Source organism: Ictidomys tridecemlineatus, chromosome 3 (genome assembly GCF_052094955.1).
Source record: "Ictidomys tridecemlineatus isolate mIctTri1 chromosome 3, mIctTri1.hap1, whole genome shotgun sequence".
NCBI lineage: Eukaryota > Metazoa > Chordata > Mammalia > Rodentia > Sciuridae > Ictidomys > Ictidomys tridecemlineatus.
In genome coordinates this window covers 18,189,295-18,209,433 of record NC_135479.1, presented here as the reverse complement: position 1 = coordinate 18,209,433, position 20,139 = coordinate 18,189,295, and the positions used below count along the sequence as shown (strand labels likewise).

Genomic DNA, 20,139 nt, shown 5'->3' with positions numbered 1-20,139 from the left:
GAATAATTTGCTACTATAAAATTTTGGAGGGTTAGGAATGTTATGACTAAAATCCCAAATGTGACCTAAAATTCAATTTTACCCTAAAAGATATGGTTGTTTAAATTTTCCCTTTGTGATATCAATCATTTTAGATTTAGATGTAAAGGATTTATTAGCACCCAAGTTAAGTGGATAACATTTCTCAAAACCTACTGAACTAATTTTTTTTTTCCGGTTTTAAGCATTAGAATGTACACTTAACTGTGACATACATAAGAGTCCCAGAAGAAAGAACTATTAAATTAAAACAAGTACCCTTCACGAATCCATGGATAAAATGACAGACTTCCTTTCCATGGGTAGCTGGAAAGAATCAGAATAAGACAGAAGATGGTGACTTTAAATAAAGTTTATTTTTTAAAAAATGTCGTTATTTTTGCAATGCCATGGTTAGAGGACTTTATGAAGAGGTAACATAATTTCCTTTTCCTTAACCATGCTTTTTATTTTCAACCTTCTGCACAAAGATAAAAGTTTTTGTTAATCTCATAGTTAATGATATAAAACAAAGGTCAGCAAACTTTCTTGAAAGGGCTAGACATTAAATAATTCAGGTTTTATCATGTGTTCTTTATCTTATAGCCTCTTGAAAATGTAAAAACCATTTTTAATTTGTACCATACAAAAAAAGATGGCCAAATTTGCCCTGTAGTTGGTAGTTTGCTGACTCGTGGTATAAAATATCTACTTTGTCTTATGAGAGAAAAATGCTCTTTAGGCTTCTGGACGGTCTACTACTGCCTGAAGTCAAGTAGAGAAGAGCCTTATTTATAACTGAATGTGGCTTGTGAAAAAGGTAGAAATGGAGAGTTCTTGCTCACTTTTGACTCTCCCAGGCAATTTTCCCATTCATTCATTCAATAAATTTGTTAAGCACCTACTATGTACACTCTTTAAGTATTTTTTATATTAGCAAGATTTCCAGTGTTTCTTTAAAAGGGCAATTCCTCCAGTTTCTCTAATCAGGAATTACCACGTCTTAATAGTCATGTTTTAGGGAAAATTGGGGTTAAAATTTCTACTGGCATTCAAGAGAATTCATGACTATAAAAAAAAATGAATCTAGCTTAACAATGATAATGTTGCACTCAATATTGACACATCCTTCTTAATGTCACAGCCTATATGAAGAAAAATATTTAACTATCTTAAAGATACTTTTTTATCCCATCAGTTGAAATTTTCTTTAAAAAAGATCTCAGATCTTAAACACACTCCAAATAATTTCTTCCCACTTTCTTAGTTTTCTGTCATGTAACATAAAATCCAATCCAAGTAGAGTTTTTCATTAGTTTTTCTTTTTGGCAGCACTGGGGATGGAAGCCAGCAGTGAGTCTCTAGGCCTTTTTTTTTTTTGAGACTGGTCTCACTAATTTGCCCAAACTGGCCTCAACTTGTAATCCTCCTGCCTCAGCCTCCCCAGGAGCTGGAATTACAGGTGTGTACCACACCACCAAGCTTCCTGATTAGCTTTATATATCAGCCATAAAACTATACTAAGGAGTAAATATTACCTCTGAAGTAAATTATACTTGTACTTTTCATCTCAGAGGAACGGTCATGTTTCTTTTCCCAGAAGAAAACCCTATTAGCTTTCTGAATCCTATTTATTCAAGGAAAATTAGGTGAGGGAAGACATTTTATAAAAAAGGAGCCAAAAGGAGCACAGAACTTCAGTATTAAAATATAAAGATTGCCCCAATTGCAGCTCTTTGGTACAGACATTAATTATCTGATCATCCACATCAGCAAAACATGGCACATTTTTGTAATTAAAAGTGATTGTGATTTTCCTTTTGACCATGTAAACAAAAGGGAAATGCCTTGGGAAAGAACTATGCAATGTTTTCTCATTTCTCTTAAATACACATTTGCAAAGCCAGTTTTCCTTTTCATCAAGTTCTTGAAGCAGGGGAAGAATTGAACAGGCCAGGGTTATCGCTTTCGCTCCCCTCTCTGTGTCCTTTTCTTTTCCTTTTCCTTGCGCTCCTGCTTGGCTAGTTTGTCTCTCTCCCTCTGCAGCTTGTCCTGTTCCTTCTTTCTTTGGGACTCATCCCGAAGTGAGTCTCTCTCCAATTTCCGAGCATTGAGGACATCTTCTACATTGGTGTTTCGAAATAGAGCTATAGGTGAGTTAAGGGATAAAGGTACAGGTCACAACTACAACTTTCCTCATTCTTGCTGAGTCCTGAATGCCTTTATCTATTTCTAGTCTTAAAAAACCACCCTTGTGTGTCGCATGGTGATGCACTCCTGTAGTCCCATCGATTAGGGAGGCTGAGACGGCAGGATTGTGAGTTCAAAGCCAGCCTCAGCGATAGTGAGGGACTAAATAAATTACAAATTAGGGCTGGAGATGTGCTTCAGTGGTTGAGTGCCCCTGAGTTCAATCCCCAGTACCAAAACAAAACCATCCTTGTGTTTATCCTTGGTCTAGTGGAAATCCTAAAGCTATCATTAATTATAGAAGATCTAAAATGTCCTCAGAAAAAAAAATCTCATTCAGACTTAAATCTGAATTTTTAAATATTTATCAGAGCTCAAGAGCTGGGGATATGGTTCAGTTACAGTGCTTGCCTATACACAAGGTCATGGGTTCAATCCCCAGCACCACACACACACAAAAGTGAATGCTCATTCAGGAATAGGTAGTTGTAGATGGACACAACACCTTTATTTTTATGTGCTGAGGCTCAAACCCAGTGCCTCACACGTGCTAGGCAAGTGCTTTACCACTCAGCCACAACCCCAGCCTAGGAATAGGTACTTAATAGCAGAACATTGCGGAGTATCTAGGGTTAGTGAGAACATTAATTTAACTGGAAAATGTTTATGTACTTTAAAATGCTTGAAAAGAGTTAAAAGGTTAACCTTACTAAATTTTATCCATTTGATTTTTTTCCCTAGACCACTAAAGCTTAAGTGAAATCCATATTCTAATAACCATCAACTCTGAATTACAAGAAATATAAAATGTTTAACAGAAAATAACTGGCCAAAAATTGTACTGCTTATTTCTTTTAACTTTGAAAACAAAACCTGTTAATATTAGACAAGCTTCTCTCCACTCTTAAAATATGACTTTTTTTCTTTAGTGCTTTAAAATAAATGAGTCTCAAGCTGAGAGTACGATTCAGTAATAGATCCCTGGATTTAATCCCCAGCACCAAAAATAAATGGGTCTCTCTGAATTAACTTCCCCTTCTCTTGACAATCTATATCAAACCCTTCATTTTTGGGGGTGGGAGGGTACGGGGGATTGAACTAAGTAGCACTCAAGCAATGAACCACATCCCCAGCCCTATTTTTGTATTTTATTTAGAGACAGGGTCTTACAGAGTTGCTTAGTGCCTCACTTTTACCGAGGCTGGCTCAGAATTTGCGATCCTCCCATCTCAGCCTCCCCTGTGACTGGGATTACAGGCATGCGCCAAGGTACCTGGCATCATATCTTTATCATGAATTTTCAGCCAGGCCCTCTAGTGCATGCCTGTAATCCCAGCAGTTTGGGAGACTGAGGCAGGAGGATCACGAGTTCAAAGCCAGTCTTGGCAATTTAGCGTGGCCCTAAGCAACTCAGTGAGACCCTATCTCAAAGTAAACTATAAAAAAGGGCTGTGGATGGGGCTCAGTGGTTAAGTGCTCCTGGGTTCAATCCCCACTACGAAATAAGTAAAGTGAATTTTCTGTGTGTGTGTGTGGTATTGGAAAATTGAACGCAGTAGTATTCTACCACCAAATTATATTCCCAATTACATGCCCCTGCCCTTTTTTTTTTGGGGGGGGAGGTCATGTTCTTTTTTATGGCATTAGAGACTGAATGCAGGGCTTCTGAGTGCTACCTACCACTCTGTACTCTACCACTAAGCTACATCCCCAGGCTCCCGAGGCAGGGTTTCACTAAAAATTGTCCATTCTAGCCTCAAGTTTTGTGATCCTCCTGTCTCAATCTCCAGAGTAGCTGCAATTACAGGCAAGTACCACCACACCCAGCTTAATGTAGATTTTTTTTTTTTTTTTTTTTGAAGACAGGTATTGGGGATTGAACCCAAGGGCACTCTATCTCTCAGCTACACCTCCAGTCCTTTTTTATCTGTTTTTTTTTGGTTGGAAGGCGGGAGGTGGGGGGGGCATTGAAAGCAGGCACCATTCCCACATCCCCAGCTGGTTTTATAATTTAGGATAAGCTCTCATTAAGTTGCTTAGGGCCCTGCTAAGTTACTAAGGCTGGCTTTGAACTTGTGATCCTCCTGCCTTAGCCTCCCAAGCCACTGATTATAAGCACACCCAGCCTATTTGAGTTGCTGAGGCTAGCCTCAAACTTTCGGTCCTCCTGACTCAGCCTCCTGAGTTGCTAAAATTACAAGTGTGCATCACCCACCTGGCTTAAGGTATATTTCTAAACCCATCTTCTCTAGGAAATTATTCTGTTGGTCAGAACCTTTCTCAACACATGTTTCAATATGTTTATATTATTAGTATTCATTCTGTTCTCTTTCTAAGAAATTATAAAGTTTTTGAGAATAAACACAAAACTTCAATATTATTTTAATTATTTCCATAATGGTAGGCAACCCAGAGCTGCACACAGGGAGTACAGATGTTCATTTTTCCTTAGAAATTCTTCTTGCTGGGGCTGTGGCTCAGTGGTAGAGCACTTGCTTAGCACATGTGAGGCACTGGATTCGATCCTCAGCACCACATAAAAATAAAAGGTTTTGTGTCCATCTACAACTAAAAATAAAATTTTTAAAAAAGAAGAAAAGAAGAAAGAAAATAGTACTTGTTAACTTTTTTTCTTTGCGGAATATGCTTGATAAATTGACCATCTGTACTCCCAATGCTGGCATGAGTTCCTGCAGGTAACAGGAAGTACTAGCAATGACAAAATAAAAATTGATGCCCAAGAGAATTCCATGGAGAAACACATGGGGCTGGTCACAAAGAAGGATACATTTATCTGAACCAATGTTCATCGTGGTGGCAACTGAATCATCCTTCTCATCTGCTTCAGTAAGTGATGTTAAGGAAAACTGGATGGAAAACAAAGGTTCACACATCCCAACTCAGTATTTAAAAATACTCTGTAGATTGGTGGAGAGGAAAAGCTGTCTGAATGGAAAAAGGACTTTTGTCCGGAATGTGATAGTAAACCCCAGAGATTCATCTTTGGAAATCTCAATTTAGGAAGAGGAAGATTGTTCTAAGCTTCTCTTACAATTCTTTTTTTCTTTTTTCTTTTGGACTGGGGATTTAACCCAGGGACACTTAATCACTGAACTACATCTCCATCCCTTTCTATTTTATTTTGAAATAGGTTCTTACCAAATTGCTGAGGCTGACCTTGGACTTAAGATCCTCCTGTCTCAGCCTCCTGAGTTAATGGGATTATGGGCATATAGCACCTTCCACAGCAAAAGTCTTTTCTTGGAGGCTAAAAACAAACTTAAGTTGATCTGGGTAGACTGTCACATTATCTGAAAGCCAGGAGACAATGAAATGACCTCTAAAACAATGATTCTCAAAGGGCTATTTACAGAGGCCTCCTGGGAACTTATTAGAAATTCTTGGGCTCCAATCTGAACCAACTTAATCAGAAACTCTGGGGAGGGAGTATAAAGCCCAGAAATTCATGTGATAACACATTCTCCAGGGGAATGAATGCTTTAAAAGTTCTTATTTTTTTGGTGGAGGGAACCAGGGATTTAACCCAGAAGTGCTTTACTCATGTGCTTTATCCCCAGCCCTATTTGGCGGGGGTAGGGATGGGGGGGGCACTACTGGGGATTTAACCGAGGGGCACTTCCCACTGAACTACCTCTCCAGCCCTTTTTATTTTTTGAGACTTGACATCCTCCTGCTTCAGCCTCCTAAGTCACTGGAATCACAGGCATGAACCATTGTACCCAGCTTAAAAGTTGTTTTTTCCAATGGTGGAAAAAAATAAAGTTCTATTCTAACCCAAGAACTGAGATTTTATTTATCATTGGAACCATACTCTGCTAACCCTAGTAAGAAAAGTTGTGAGGAAAAAGCATAAAAGAAACTGTCTCCAAAGCACCCAAGTATTCTTTCCTAAATAGTGATTAGCCAGCTGATATTTCTGGGATGATGTCTACTGTATAATGAGCCACATACTTCATTTAAGTAGGCTCTGTAAGCTAAGCTTTTCCTAAGTAAATTTCAAATTTACAGGGAACTAAATCTGCCCCTACTTACACTACTTTCTTTTTGTACAGTTCCCACACTCAGATTCTAATTTATTTTGGTAGTGTTTAGGGATTTGGCTTTACTTTTAACTATGGTCACATTAAAAAGATTTGAATTAAATGGCTCCTAAGTTAGGGTATCCTTCACCCAAAGGCATCCAAGTTCTAGTCCTGATTTTGCCACTGATTTTCTGAATGCCTGTGATCACTCATCATCTTAGTGTTATCAGTGTCTTTACTGACTGGAAAAGAAAAGAAAGATGGGTTATACATGTGACAGTACACATGTACATGCAAATATAAGGAATCACAGCTATATCTTCTTTTCTGAAAGCACAACATACTGGTTCACTAAGGCATTATTTACACTGAGTTTTCAGAAATGTACTTCTGAAAATAAAAGTCTAGGCAGAGAGTGTAGCTCAGTGATAGAGTACATGCTTAACATGCATGAGGTCCTGGGTTCATTCCTTAGCACCAAAGTACATATTTATCTTCAGTATCAACTATTCCAACTCATTTCTCGTATCCATCAAGGGCCATAGATCTTTGCCATTTTAGAGAAGAAAATTAAACTATGGCGGGTGATTGACAATTTCCTAAAGAGCACTGTAAACCATCAACACTTCTGGTGTCACCCTCAGGGAATGGTGCCGAGATTCCAGAAAGGATATTCCTCTTCATCTGTTACATCGGCATATTGGGCCAGCAGGGCAGCTTTTCTCTGTTTTTCCTCTTCCGACACCATCCTGGGCTTCACCACAATCTGTGCCTGCTTCTCAATGAGGGTGGCAATGGCCTGTACCTCATCTGGAAGGCAGAAGAGAGGGAAAACACATTTGTATGACAGAAAACAAGCTCACCCAACCACCAGCTCACCAGGGCAGTGCTTGTAAAAGACACTGGCAACTGCTGAGTCAAAGGTCCTAGGGTTCAAAGAACATGCCTCAGGGGCATGTGAGACAGGAAAGGAAAGGCCATGCAGGCCAGGCATGGTCTTACATCCATCTTCAATCACAGCAGCCCTGATTTTATTTGATTTATACGTTGATTTGGCCGCTTAAAAAAAAAAAAAAGGTGGAAAAGCACTGCATTAGAATCATAGATAAGCTTCTTCTAAACAGGCAATTTTCTCTTCTCTTATTCCAGAAACCTAAGAAAGACTCCAGAATCAACTAAGGCTGATCGCTTTCATGTTTATAACTGTGCCAAGTACAATGCTTGAACTAAAAATATTTTGCCTTATTTTAAAATAAGATCAACTACTAAGTTCTCCATCCTGAAGGAAAGGAAGCAATGGTGCAAAGTAGGGGCTCTCACACCTGGCTGTACATTAGAACCTTCTAGAGGAGTTTTTTAAAAACACCAATACCTGGAGTCCAACCCTAGTATATCAAGTGATTCTAATGTATAGGAAAGACTGAAAACCAAGGGTGAAGTTTATTTTCATTTATTTATTTGTTTATTTATTTAACACTTTTTTTAGATGTTGATGGACCTTTATTTTGTTCATTTATTTATATGTGGTGCTGAGAATCGAACCCAGTGCGTCATACATGCTAGGCAAGCACTCTACTAATGAGCCATGAACCCAGCCCCTAAGGGTGTAGTTTAGATTCTTCTCAAGTTTGATTTTTATAAATTGAGTTTTCTGCAACTAATTAAAATATAGCCCATTTATTTTGCATTTTAAAGGGTAAATGATTTAGCTGAATAAACCAAAATCCCAACCATAATTTGTGTTTTGAAAAGAGAACATAAAAAAGATGGGAGGTGAGAAAAATATATACCCATATGTGCTGTGGAGAGAGGATGAAAGGAAAACAAAAACCACAATGAAGGTAACTGTGGTCAGGCTAAAATGGACAAATGCAAAAGGAAAAGGAAATCCGGCTTCTCAAGTGTTCGCCAGTATAAATCATCTCAGGAAGAATGAGAATCCATAGGAGAAAATGAAACACCCTCTCCCAAAGAGCTGTACAGTAAGGCTTTTAGAAAGGACCCTTGAGGTCACACACCAAAATGCCACACAGAAACACCAACTCTACCTTCTTTTTTCACTTTGGTGACAACATTCTGAGTTTCAGACCATCGTTCCACAATCTCCTTGCAGATATTAAGGAGCGAATCTTCTTCCTAGTTGCAAAAGTAGATTGATTAATTTTCTGAGAGAGTTCTCAAAAACAACAGCAACCTTAAAAAGGCCTATGCAGAGGGCACAGCTCTCCCTGCCAGAGTTGAGAAGAGATCCTAGGAAGATTTTGGGAGCCACAGAATATGTCTCTATGGGCACAGAAGGAATTCGGTGTGTTTGTCCCAAAATCCACACCTGCTAGATCAAGAGCACCTACTCCATCCTGCCAAGCTCCAGGGTAAAAGATTCCCACCAGCTCAGGGCAGTCCTCATCCTCAAAAAAAATAAATTCATGGGGCTGGGGATGTGGCTCAGGCGGTAGTGCGCTCGCCTGGCATGCGTGCGACCCGGGTTCGATCCTCAGCACCACATACCAACAAAGATGTTGTGTCCGCCGAGAACTGAAAAATAAATATTAAAAATTCTCTCTCTCTCTCTCTCTCTCTCTCTCTCTCTCTCTCTCTCTCACAAAAAAAATTTTTAAAAAAATAAATTCATTAATTAATTTTAAAAAATTTTATACAATATGATGTTTTGATATATGTTTACATTGGGCATGATACTATGAAACAGGTTCATAATCTTACATATTTGTCAGTTTCTTATAGTGAAAACATTTAAAATTTACTCTCAGCAATTCTGAAACACATTATTATTTTAGTCACCATTCTGTGCCATAGCTCATTAAAGCTTATTTCTTGTCTCAGTGAAATTTTCTACTTGTCATCAGCATCTCCCCTTTTCCCTTCCCCACTCTCGCCTTACTTTTTTTTTTTTGGTCAGGGTACCAGGGTTTGAACCCAGGGGCACTTAATTACTGAGCTACATCCCCAGCCCTATTTTGTATTTTATTTAGAGACAGGGTCTCACTGAGTTGCTTAGCACCTCGTTTTTGTTGAGGCTGGCTTTGAACTCAAGATCCTCCTGCTTCAGCCTCCAGAGCTGCTGGGATTACAGATGTGCACCTCTGTGCCCGGCTCTCCTTATCTTTTATTATTAATTTTTTTTGATACCAGGGATTGAATTCCAGATCTATGAGCAAGTTTCTTTATGTCTGGTTCAGAAAAAAACTGAACTAAGGAATGCTGCTTTACCACTGAGGAACATCCCTAAACCTTTTTTTTTTGGAGATAGGAATTTGCTAAATCACAGGCCTAAAATCTGTGATTCACTTGTCTACAACCTTCCAAGTAAGTAGATGGGATTACAGGCCTGCACCACCCTGCCTGGCTTATGAACAAAACTTTCTGAACTTCACATCTTCCCAGGATTTTAGTGAAGATAAATAAAAATGTGTATACAGTGCCTAGTCTACTTGGCAAAGCATAGGCATTCAAAAATATGGGCATTCTTGGGACTGTGGTTGTAGCTCAGTGGTAGAGCACTTGCCTAGCATGTGTGAGGCACTGGGTCTAATCCTTAGCACCCCATAAAAGTAAATAAAGTAAAGGTATTGTGTCCATCTAAAACTAAAAATAAATAAATTTTATACACACACACACACACACACACACACACACACACACACACACACACACAAACATTCTCTCCATGTTCATTGTGTCTACCTTCACCAGCTTCCTGTTCTACTTCACAGGGCAAGGTATCAGAGTTCACATTTATTAGGTGCTTACCCCATCTGCTAGGCACTTGTACTAAAACTTTACATAAAAATTCTCAATTCACCAGGTGTTGTGGGGGCGCACAACTGTAATCCAAGAGACTTGGGAGACTTGAAACAGGAGGATCACAGGCTCAAGATCAGCCTCAGTAACTTAGGCCCTAAGCAACAAGACAGTCTCAAAATAGAAAAAAAAAATCTGGTTGGGGATGTGGCTCAGTGGTTGTGGGCCCCTGGGTTCAATCTCTAGTATCCTCCCCCAAAAAAAACAACAACAAAAAAAACACCTCAATTTGCAACTGGGTACAGTGGCACATGCCTGAATCCCAGCAGCCTAGGAGGCAGAGACAGGAGGATCAAAAATTCAAGGACAGCCTCGGTAACTTAGCAAGGACCTAATCAACTTAGTGAGATTCTGTCTCAAAATAAAAAATAAAAAGGTTGGGAATGTAGCTCAGTGGTAAACTGCCCCTGGGTTAGATTCCAAGTTTAAAAAAAAAAAAAAAAAAGAATTCTCAAGTTTTAAAACAATTACGTAGGAGCTGGGGTTGTGGCTCAGAGGAAGAATGCTCGCCTAACATGTGTGAGGCACTGGGTTCGATCCTCAGTACCACATAAAGATAAAATAAAGGTACTGTGTCTACCTACAACTAAAAAATAAATGTTAAGGAAAAAAAACAATTACATAAAGTATTACTATTGTTATTCAATTTATATATGAGGAAACCAAAGTACAGAGGTTAAGTAACTTGCTCAAGGTCATACAAGTAATAATGGATTAAAGAAGACTTAAGGTGGATGCACATGACTATAATCCCAGTGACTTGGGAGGATGAGGGAAGAGGATCACAAGTTCAAAACCAGCCTCAGAAACTTAGTGAGGCCCTAAGAAACTTGGCAAAAAATCTGTCTCTAAATAAAACATAAAAAAGGGCTGGAGATGTGGCTCAGTGGTTGAGCGCCCCTGGTTTAATCCCTAGTACCAAAATAAAGATAATAATAAACTGGGCATGGTGGCGCACACCTGTAATCCCAGCAGCTCAGGAGGCTGAGCAGGAGGATCTTGAGTTTGAAGCCAGCCTCAACAAAAAGCGAGGTACTGAACAACTCAGTGAGACTGTCTCTAAATAAAATACAAAATAAGGCTGGGGATGTGGCTCAGTGGTAGAAGGCCCCCGACTTCAATCCCTGGCACCCCAAAAAAATATAAATAATAAAGAGGACTTGAACCCAAGGAATCTAGCTAAGAGCCTATACTCTTCACCACTGTATTATGCTATCCTAAAGAAAAAAGAACAAGTCTTATTGTGATACCCTTGTTCTGTATCAACAAAGGATTTTCCTAAACCATTCATCCTTTTACTGCATGACCTAGACACACAGAAACTTCTTTGGGTCAGAGCTTCCATAATTCATAGACTTTCCAGCAGGGAAAGCAAAGGAACAGGGAAAGAAAAAAGGATTAGAAAAGAAGTGGAGAGCCAAATAAAAAGGATATTCTTGGAGAACAAACTGGTTTATTCCCTGTTTCCTCACCTAAACCAAAGCAATTCAATTATCATTCTTTCTTTTATTCATTCAGAAAGTGCCTGCTTTGTTCAGTATACTAAGATGTGAACCAGGAAATTAATGAAAAATAGTGCCTGGCTTCATACACAATTTAGGAGGTTGGTATATAAACAGTTGCCATAAAATATAACCCCCTAACTATCCTACATAAAATTATAACCTACCCTCTATTGCACTTCTGATCTTCTTAAAACGCCCCCTTTCCCTAGCACTTATTAGTTTCCTAACATAGCACTATAATTTACTGGGAAAACTTTTCCCTTCTAGATTATAACCCCAGAAGGGCAGAAATTTCTATTTTGCAGTAACGGTAGTACCTGGCATACAGTAATCCATCAATAAAAATGTGATGAACCAATCAATCAATCAGTGCAAGTACTACTGGGCAGAATAAAAGAAAAGATGATAGAAAGCTTTTATTTATTGTTATTGGCTCCGTCATTATTCTTGGATTTATTTATTTACATATTTATTTATAATTTATTTATTTATTGGTACTGGGGATCAAACCCAGGGCTTTGTGCATTCAAGGTAAGCACTCTACCAACTGAGCTATCCCCAGCCCACTATTCTTGAATCTTATCTCAAATTATTGCTAACAAATTTCATTATTTCTAATATTGAATCCTAGCCCAATTTGGCAACTTGGTTTGGCCCTGGTTTTTGTTTTTCCTAGAAAGAAATGTGATACAAAAGTCAGGGACCTTTGGCATTACATGCTGCCAGACTGACTGACTGACAGCAGCACTTTGAATTATATGCTTAATACAAACCATATTTCTTGGCTCTTTTTGTTCTGTAAAGATGCTCTTCATATTTTATGGACAAGAACCTTGTCTCACTTTATGATTTCTGGTCTATTTTTCCCAGAGTCAGTTTCTATATAGAAGAAAATTAAACTAGTATGTGAATTGGACAGTGCAATGAAGTCAACCTTAAAAATGATTTTGTTGGGCTGGATATGTAGCTTAGTGGTAGAGTGTTTGCCTAATGTGTGCAATGCTGGTTCAATAACAAGAAATGGGGGGAAAATTTTTTTTTTTTTGCAGCTTATGCAACAACATGGAAACCCAAAGAACCAACTCTGTTTCTAAATTACTTTGCCTTTTCTATCAAGTGTCTGCTAAAAAAATAAAAAAGTATGAGGCAAACACGTTTCCCTTTACCAATAGAGCCATAGCTTCAAATATTGACACCATGAAAAGGGCTGGTTAAGGAGCTAGTGCAAAGAAGTACCAAAGTTTTCTGTTTTGGAAAGGGGGCTGTACTGGGGATTGAACCCAGGGGAGCTCAAGCACTGAGCCACATATCCAGCCCTTTTTATTTTGAGACAGGGTCTCACTAAGTTGCTTAGGGTCTTGTTAAATTGCTGAGGCTGGCTTTGAACTTGAGATCCTCCTGCCTCTGCCTCCTGAGCTAATGGGATTACAGGCATATGCCACCATGCCCAGCTCAAGTTATTTTAACAACATTTTCATGGAGTCATTAGAAATTTCTCAGTTGGAAATAAAAATGAGAATTCTGGGCTGGGGATATAGCTCAGTTGGTAGAGTGCTTTCTTTGCATGCACAAGGCCGTGGGTTTAATCCCCAGCACACACAAAAACAAAAATTCCTTGTCTTTGTTCTTTTTCTCCTATAATCTACAATATCAGGGTATAAGAATGTATTCAGCCAGGCATGGCGGAGCACACCAATAATCCCAGTGACTCAGGAGGCTGAGACAGGAGGAGTGTAAGTTCAAAGCCAGCATTAACAGATTAGTGAGGCCCTCAGCATAAAGAAAGAACTAAATGAAGGAAATAGAGAGGAAAGGCGGCTCAACAGTAAAACAGGTTTATTTGGGACAAACCTGTGGAAGGGGGCCCAGTGGAGACTGAGACTCATCTTCCATTTATAGCCTTGGATAGATGTAGGGGCATGAGGGAGTGAGGGAATTTTGAGGGTTAGGCTGTTGCTAGGGGGTTGTCAGGGAAGGATCCTTGTGGTCCTCAACTCTTATCTTTGAGGTGGTCACTGTTCCTGTCAAACCTGATATTTTTCAGGATTTTAATCCCAGATAACAATTTCCTTTCTTTGTATGATGATGAAATATTGTTTGGGGTTTCTTTCTATGATGATGGAATATTGTCTGGGGTGACTCTTATTCTGAAAGGGAGGATGTGTTTCAAAATAGCGTTGTCTATGTCAAGTTCTTACTAACAATCAGCAACTTAGTGAGACCCTGTATCAAAAAATAAAAAGGGCTGAGGTAGCTCAGTGGTAAATCAATCCCAGGTTCAATCCCCAGAACCCCCTCCCCTCAAAACAAAACAAAACAAAACAAAAAAACACTACATTGAATTTCCACTGAACTACCAAGCTGCCTTACAAACTGTGCTATAGCTTTCCCCTTTATGGGCCAATCTCGCCAGAGCAGGTTCTGGGACTCAAAGAGGTTCTTGCCAGAGGGATCTGGGATATCTACATTACTGTTATATTTCAACCATGTGCCAAAGAATGAACTACACTTCCATCAAGTGTAATTCATTTTTTCCTTGCATGTGCCACCTGTAGTTGAAAAAAATGTTTTCTGCCTTCTATACTTCTCTATAAAATACACATATACATATTTCTATCTATATTTTCATAGCATCTTTTGATTCTGGTTTGTTTTTTGTTGTTGTTGTTTTGTTTTGTTTTTTTGGTCTGTGTATGTAGTGCTGGGGATTGAACCCAGGGATTTACTACTGAACTACACTCCTAGCCTTTTTTTTTTTAGGTGTAGATGGACACAACACAATGTCTTTACTTTTTATGTGGTGCTGAGAATCGAACCCAGGTCCCACTTATGCGAGGTGAGCGCTCTACCGCTGAGCCACCCAGCCCCCTTTTTGTTTTTGAGACAGTGACTTACTAAATTGCGGAGCCTGGCCTCTTTCTATTTTACAGTCTTCTCACCCTAGTCCTCTCAGTAGCTGGGATTACAAGCATGTGCCACCATGCTTATCCTTATTCACTTTTTAAACAGTCCCTGTTTAAAATTGGCTTGAAGAATTGCAAATGAGGGGGGCCAGGGTTATGGCTCAGTGCACAGTGCTTGCTTAGTATGGGTGAGGGTTCAATCCCCAGCACCACAAAAAATAAACAAATAAAATAAAGGTATTGTGTCCATTTACAACTAAAAAATATTTTAAAAATTAAAAAAAAAAAAAAAGGAATAGCAAATAATGGGTTGGGGTTGTGGCTCAGTGGTAGAGTGCTTGCCTAGCATGTGTGAGGCACTGGCTTCAATTCTCAGCATCAAATATAAATAAATTAATAAAATAAAGGTCCATCAATATCTTTAAAAAAAAAAGAATAATAAATGAATTCATTCTACAAACCTGTACAAACCTGAGCACTTACCAAGAAAAAAATAATGCTTTTGATGAACTGGCAGCTTTCACAGTAGCAGTCCAATTTCCACATCTCTTCTAAACCATGAATGCAGAGACAACTCTAGTGTCTACATATAGTATTTAGTGATGACACAAATAAATTTTATCTTTGAGATTGTTGTATTTTATCTTATTTTTTTAAAAGAGGTGAATATTGAGCATCCCGGTTTTTTTTTAAATAATGTTATTGTACTTTTTATACACTTATTTTATTTGTTTTTATGTGGTGTTGAGGATCAAACACACATTAGGCAAGCCCTCTTCCACTGAGCTACAACCGCAGTCTTGAGATTGTTGTATTTTAAAAGAATCTGATGGACAGCCAGACAGCACTTGTAGCCAATCTACTCTAGAGTCGCCATCTAAGAATTGTGCGCTGGAGGTGAGAGAAATGGGAATAAGGCAGAATGATCAGATTGGAAAAGTGGACATTTTAATCATTTACTACAGGTAAAAAGTTTAAAGTAAGCATTTCTGAATCAATTTGCTTCTAAGAGTCTAAATACAAACTTTATCTTTTTAAATTTTTTCTAATCACTCCCCCCTAAACACACACATACACACACACACCCCGATTACTTAATTTCTTAATATTGTAAAGATTCAAGCACAACATTTGCTTCAGTTCCACCCGCCATGAAAAGATCCTTAGCACGAGGTTACCTTTTTTGGCCTCCTACTCCGAAAGAAGAACCTGAGAGGAGATTTCCTACAGGCTTTTGTCATGGGACAGCCCTAGGTACTGCTCCCAGGGTAAACAAACATCCCAAGAACATTTTATTCTCCACTCTCAACACTAAATGGATGGGAATGGAATTGGTTTGTAGACGTTTTAGCTAAAACTCTCATTTTAGACATCCCAGCGCCTTCATAAGAACATTCTGCAACTTACCCACAGGCATCCGAGAGGGCCTCGTTCCCAGGAATAAGGGAAAGACATTCTTCTCGAAGCACCTGCAACCTTCAAGCTTCCCAAAACCTGGTTTGGGAGCAACCTCCTTCATCCATAGCCTAGAGCTAGAAATGTACTTCTCCCAGGTGACACCACTAAGCCTTCGTGACGCCGGGTAGGGGTAGCGGGATGCGAAGCACTGACTGGGATCCTCCGATGCCGGCCTAAGGCTGAAGGATGGGTCCGGGCTACTCACCAGAAAAGCAGACAGGATACCCTGCAGAGCGTCCAACTTCTCTTCTTCCTCCTCCTCCTGCAGGACACCAAGGATGTAGGAACCGTAAACGGCTTGGTCCACTCCCAGCGCCTCCAACCGTCCGTCCAGCCAGGATCCAAAACCCCCACCCCCGCCATCACTTTCGCCGGAGGTTGCCGCGGCCACTTCGCAGGGCGCCGCCATCTTGGGGTCAGGGTCCTGCCAGCCCCCAGGGTGCCTACCGCAGTGCCTGACGGGCCGCGCCGCGGGCCCAGCGCGCATGCCCGGAGAGGAAGCTCACGCCCCCGCGCGCCGGGCTTGTGACCTGCTTCGGTATTTCTTACCTTCCTAGCAAAGCGCGTGTTCGGTTTCGCACTGTCAGTCAATCGCACAGGAACTCCGGCAGGTGAGTATCTTTAACAGACTCTTTTTCAACTGTGAATGTTCACAGAGGTTCAGTAACTTGGCCAAAGTCACAGGACTGGACCTGAACGTCGATTCCAGCGCTTCCTCCCATCTCACCGAGCTGCCCTTCCACGAGCCCTCGTAGGGTGCTAAGCCACCCACTCTCCCATGGCTTTTGAGCAGGGACCTGCTGCTTCTACCGGGAATATCCACCATCGCTACCGACTCCTGCCATCATCTCCACGCCAAACCCCACTCCCTGAAAACACAAGCTCCAGAACCCTTTCTTAATTCCTTTCTGTCTGCGTTAAGAACTCTGCAGTGTGCTGTATTTCTTTTTTTTCTTTTTTTTTTTTAAAGAGAGAGAGAATTTTTTTTAATATTTATTTATTTTTTTTAGTTCTCGGCGGACACAACATCTTTGTTGGTATGTGGTGCTGAGGACCCAACCTGGGCCACACGCATGCCAGGCGAGCGCGCTACCGCTTGAGCCACATCCCCAGCCCATGCATTTATTTCAATGCAGTCGTCGTGCTGTACTTATTGCAGTACCAACAAATAGTAGGTGCTCAATAAATGTACAGGCACCTTAATTTTATTTCTTTTATTCATTGGTTCCACGTTTACACAGGAATACCTTTAGAGCTACTTTATCCTCCGCCAGGCATTGTACTAAGATCTTTTCATGCATTATCTCTTGTAATCCTCTCTACAACTCTGTGAGAAAATGCTTTTATTATCTGCACTTTGGGTTTTGGTTTGTTTCCCTCCTCCCCCATTTCTTTCGGAGGCAGGGGGTAACGGATTAAAACCCAGGGATGCTTAACCATTAAGCCACATCCCCAGACCTTTTATTTTTTGACACAGGGTCTCACTAAATTGCTTAGAGCCTCGCTAAGTCGCTGAAGCTGGCAGACAAGTTTGCAGTATCATATATGAATCCCTTAAGGTCAGGGCTTGATTTAGCGTTTGACCTGTGAAAAAAGAAGTCTTCCTTAACAAAAGGGAGGATTATTTTATTTATGACTTTTTCTTGGAGAGGGGGTGGGCACTTTATGGAAATGGGGATTCACCATTTTTTTTTTCCTTATATGGACTGGTTATGGTCTGGGTAGAAAGCAGTTCTGACCAAAATGGTGTTGACAGACCTTTTGTAGTGCATTACAGAAGAATGGGAATGAGTTGGGGGGTGAGAGGGCAGAAACTGGTCTTGCCTGGTTCCAGTTTGTTCTTTTTTGGAGCCAGGTAGGTGGTTATCCAACTTGCTTATCTCTAGGACACAAAAAGCATGGCATATATATTGTGTGAACCCATGAGAAAAAATAACTTGATCTTTGTTTTGAGATGAGTAGGTTCTTGGAGAAAGAGAAAAAGAGACTGTTAGTAGGTGGGGAGCCAGATTTAGGAGGATGACTTGTCCTTTTAGTTAGATGAACAAAACCTTCAACTTGTAACAGATCAACTAGAACAAAAATATATTATTTATTTAAATGTCATCAGGTTCAAAGATTTACACAGTGGGTCCACGAATCATTTATGGGTAGACTGTTGACCAAAGAGTACTATTCTGAACCCAGGTACAGAATGATTGTCATGGAATTTTATTTTCAAGAAGCTTGTCCGAGAACCTGCACTTTTATTCCCTGAAAAGTCCTATGTATATAATCAGAGAGCTTAACCCTGGGCATATCACCTGTCTTGTCTTCTCTAAGAAGAATAGAGTGCCCACTCTCTTTGTGTACTCTTTTGTTGTGGCCTTCAATAAATCTTTGCTTGTGGGGCAACTGGTGTAGCTGTGAGGTCCTGGTTGGATCCCCAACACCACCAAAAAGAAAAAATCTTTGCTTGTGGGGCTGGGACTGTGGCTCAGCAGTAGAGCGGCTCACCTAACACGTGCGAGGTGCTGGGTTCGATCCTCAGCACCACATAAAAATAAATAAAGAAAGATAAAAATACAAAGAAGAAAATATTTTTTAAAAAATCTTTGCTTGTGCTTCACTTTCTCATATGTCCTGAAATTCTTCTCCAGAAGCCATCAAGAACCTGCCCAGGCCCAATTGAGATCCCCTTTCCTTTGGAGGGACTTCCTTGGACCCCTGTCAGGTGACAGTTTTTCCGTAGTTACTTATGGGTTGATATTTATGAATGTTACAAATGCAAGTGTTGAAATACAGGATAGTCACATTCTGTAAACTGAACACACAGTAAAATGTACTGGAGCCATGTGTACACCTTTAATTCCAGCAGCCCCAGTGGCTGAGGCAGGAGCATCATGAGTTCAAAGCCAGCCTCAGCAAAAGCAAGTTGCTAAGCAATTCAGTGAGACCCTGACTCTAAATAAAATACAAAATGGGGTGGGGATGTGGCTCAGTGGTCAAGTGCCCTGAGTTCAATTCCTGGTTACCCCTCCAAAAAAGTAAAGTGTACTGGAGAAATCACAAAACAACTTGTGTTTGGTGATGATACTAGCTTCATAGAATTAGTTGTATTGGAATGAGAGAATTCAATTTTTAAAATTATGATAGAGCTTGACATGAAGTTGTACAGCTGGCAGTAAAGGATGTTGCAAATGTTAGTCCCATGGCTTCTCTGTTTCTCTGAATAAGAATGGAACACTAATGAAGTCAGAGGATAGAAGCAACCCCCAAAGACTTGCCTCTTTGTCATGTTCACAGATGTGCCTATTTATTTATTTGGGGACTGGTCATGGAACCCAGGACCTTGTGCATGTGAAGTACATTCTCTACCACTGAGTTACAGTCTCAGCTCCAGATAGTCCAGTGGTGTTGCTTATCAGTTTACAGACTTGGGACGCCCCCCACCCCCACCCCCCGGCCCCATGGCTCTAGGATGAGTTTGAGCTATGCCTGTAATCCCAGCTACTCAAAAGGCTGAGGCAGGAGGATCATAAGCTGGAGGCCAGCATGGGCAATTTAGCAAGACTGCCACAAAATAAAAATTTAAAGGGGATGGTGGTATAGCTTAGTGGTAAAGCCCCTGGGTTCAATCCCCAGAACCAAAAAAAAAAAAAAGAGATGCTCAGGCATAGGCTATCTCCCTCTGAAGATGGCCCTGTGTTCTTTCTTTAACATGTTTTTCCTTCCTTTATCCCCATACTTTTCACCCTCAAGATGGCCAGCATTATCCCTTGAATGTGCATTTCTTTCTTCATCCAAAAGATTCCCTCCCCCACATTTATATCTACTCATTCTCCCTTGAATATGTATCTGCTTTCCAAATAAATCTGTCTCTGAAAAATTAAATATGCTCAATAACATTCATTTTTAAGAAGATGAAAATTAGGGCTGGGGTAGAGTGCTTGCCTTGCACGTGTGAGGCATTGGGTTCGATCCTCAGCATCACATGAAAATTAATAAACAAAACCAAGGTAAAAAAAATTTTAAAAAAGAAGATGAAAATTAAAATTGCAACAAAATACCTTTTCTGCTCAGATCAAAAAGTCTGATAATAGGGCTGGGGATGTAGCTCAGTGGTAGAGCACTTTCCTCCTATACACAAAGCCATGACTTTGGTCCCCTGTACCACACACACACATACACACACAAAAGCCTGACTGTAACTGTGTTGACCTA

The 20,139-nt window shown here is 40.1% G+C and overlaps 1 protein-coding gene and 1 long non-coding RNA gene across 2 annotated transcripts; one reads left to right on the top strand and one right to left on the bottom strand.

Moving 5' to 3' along the window:
• Nucleotides 1-373: 373 nt before the first annotated feature.
• On the bottom strand, nt 374-16,396 carry Ccdc43 (coiled-coil domain containing 43). The gene is made up of 5 exons (XM_005328124.5): nt 16,142-16,396; nt 8,300-8,387; nt 6,926-7,061; nt 4,997-5,055; nt 374-2,165 (listed from the first exon to the last, which is right to left on the bottom strand). Exons 1-5 carry the CDS (start codon nt 16,343-16,345, stop codon nt 1,978-1,980), a joined length of 675 nt encoding a protein of 224 aa, XP_005328181.2. The 5' UTR covers nt 16,346-16,396; the 3' UTR covers nt 374-1,977.
• Nucleotides 16,380-19,809, top strand: LOC144376023 (uncharacterized). Its single transcript, XR_013436017.1, has 2 exons — nt 16,380-16,547; nt 16,947-19,809. It is a non-coding gene; the product is annotated as an uncharacterized LOC144376023 (long non-coding RNA).
• The last annotated feature ends 330 nt before the right edge of the window (nt 19,810-20,139 follow it).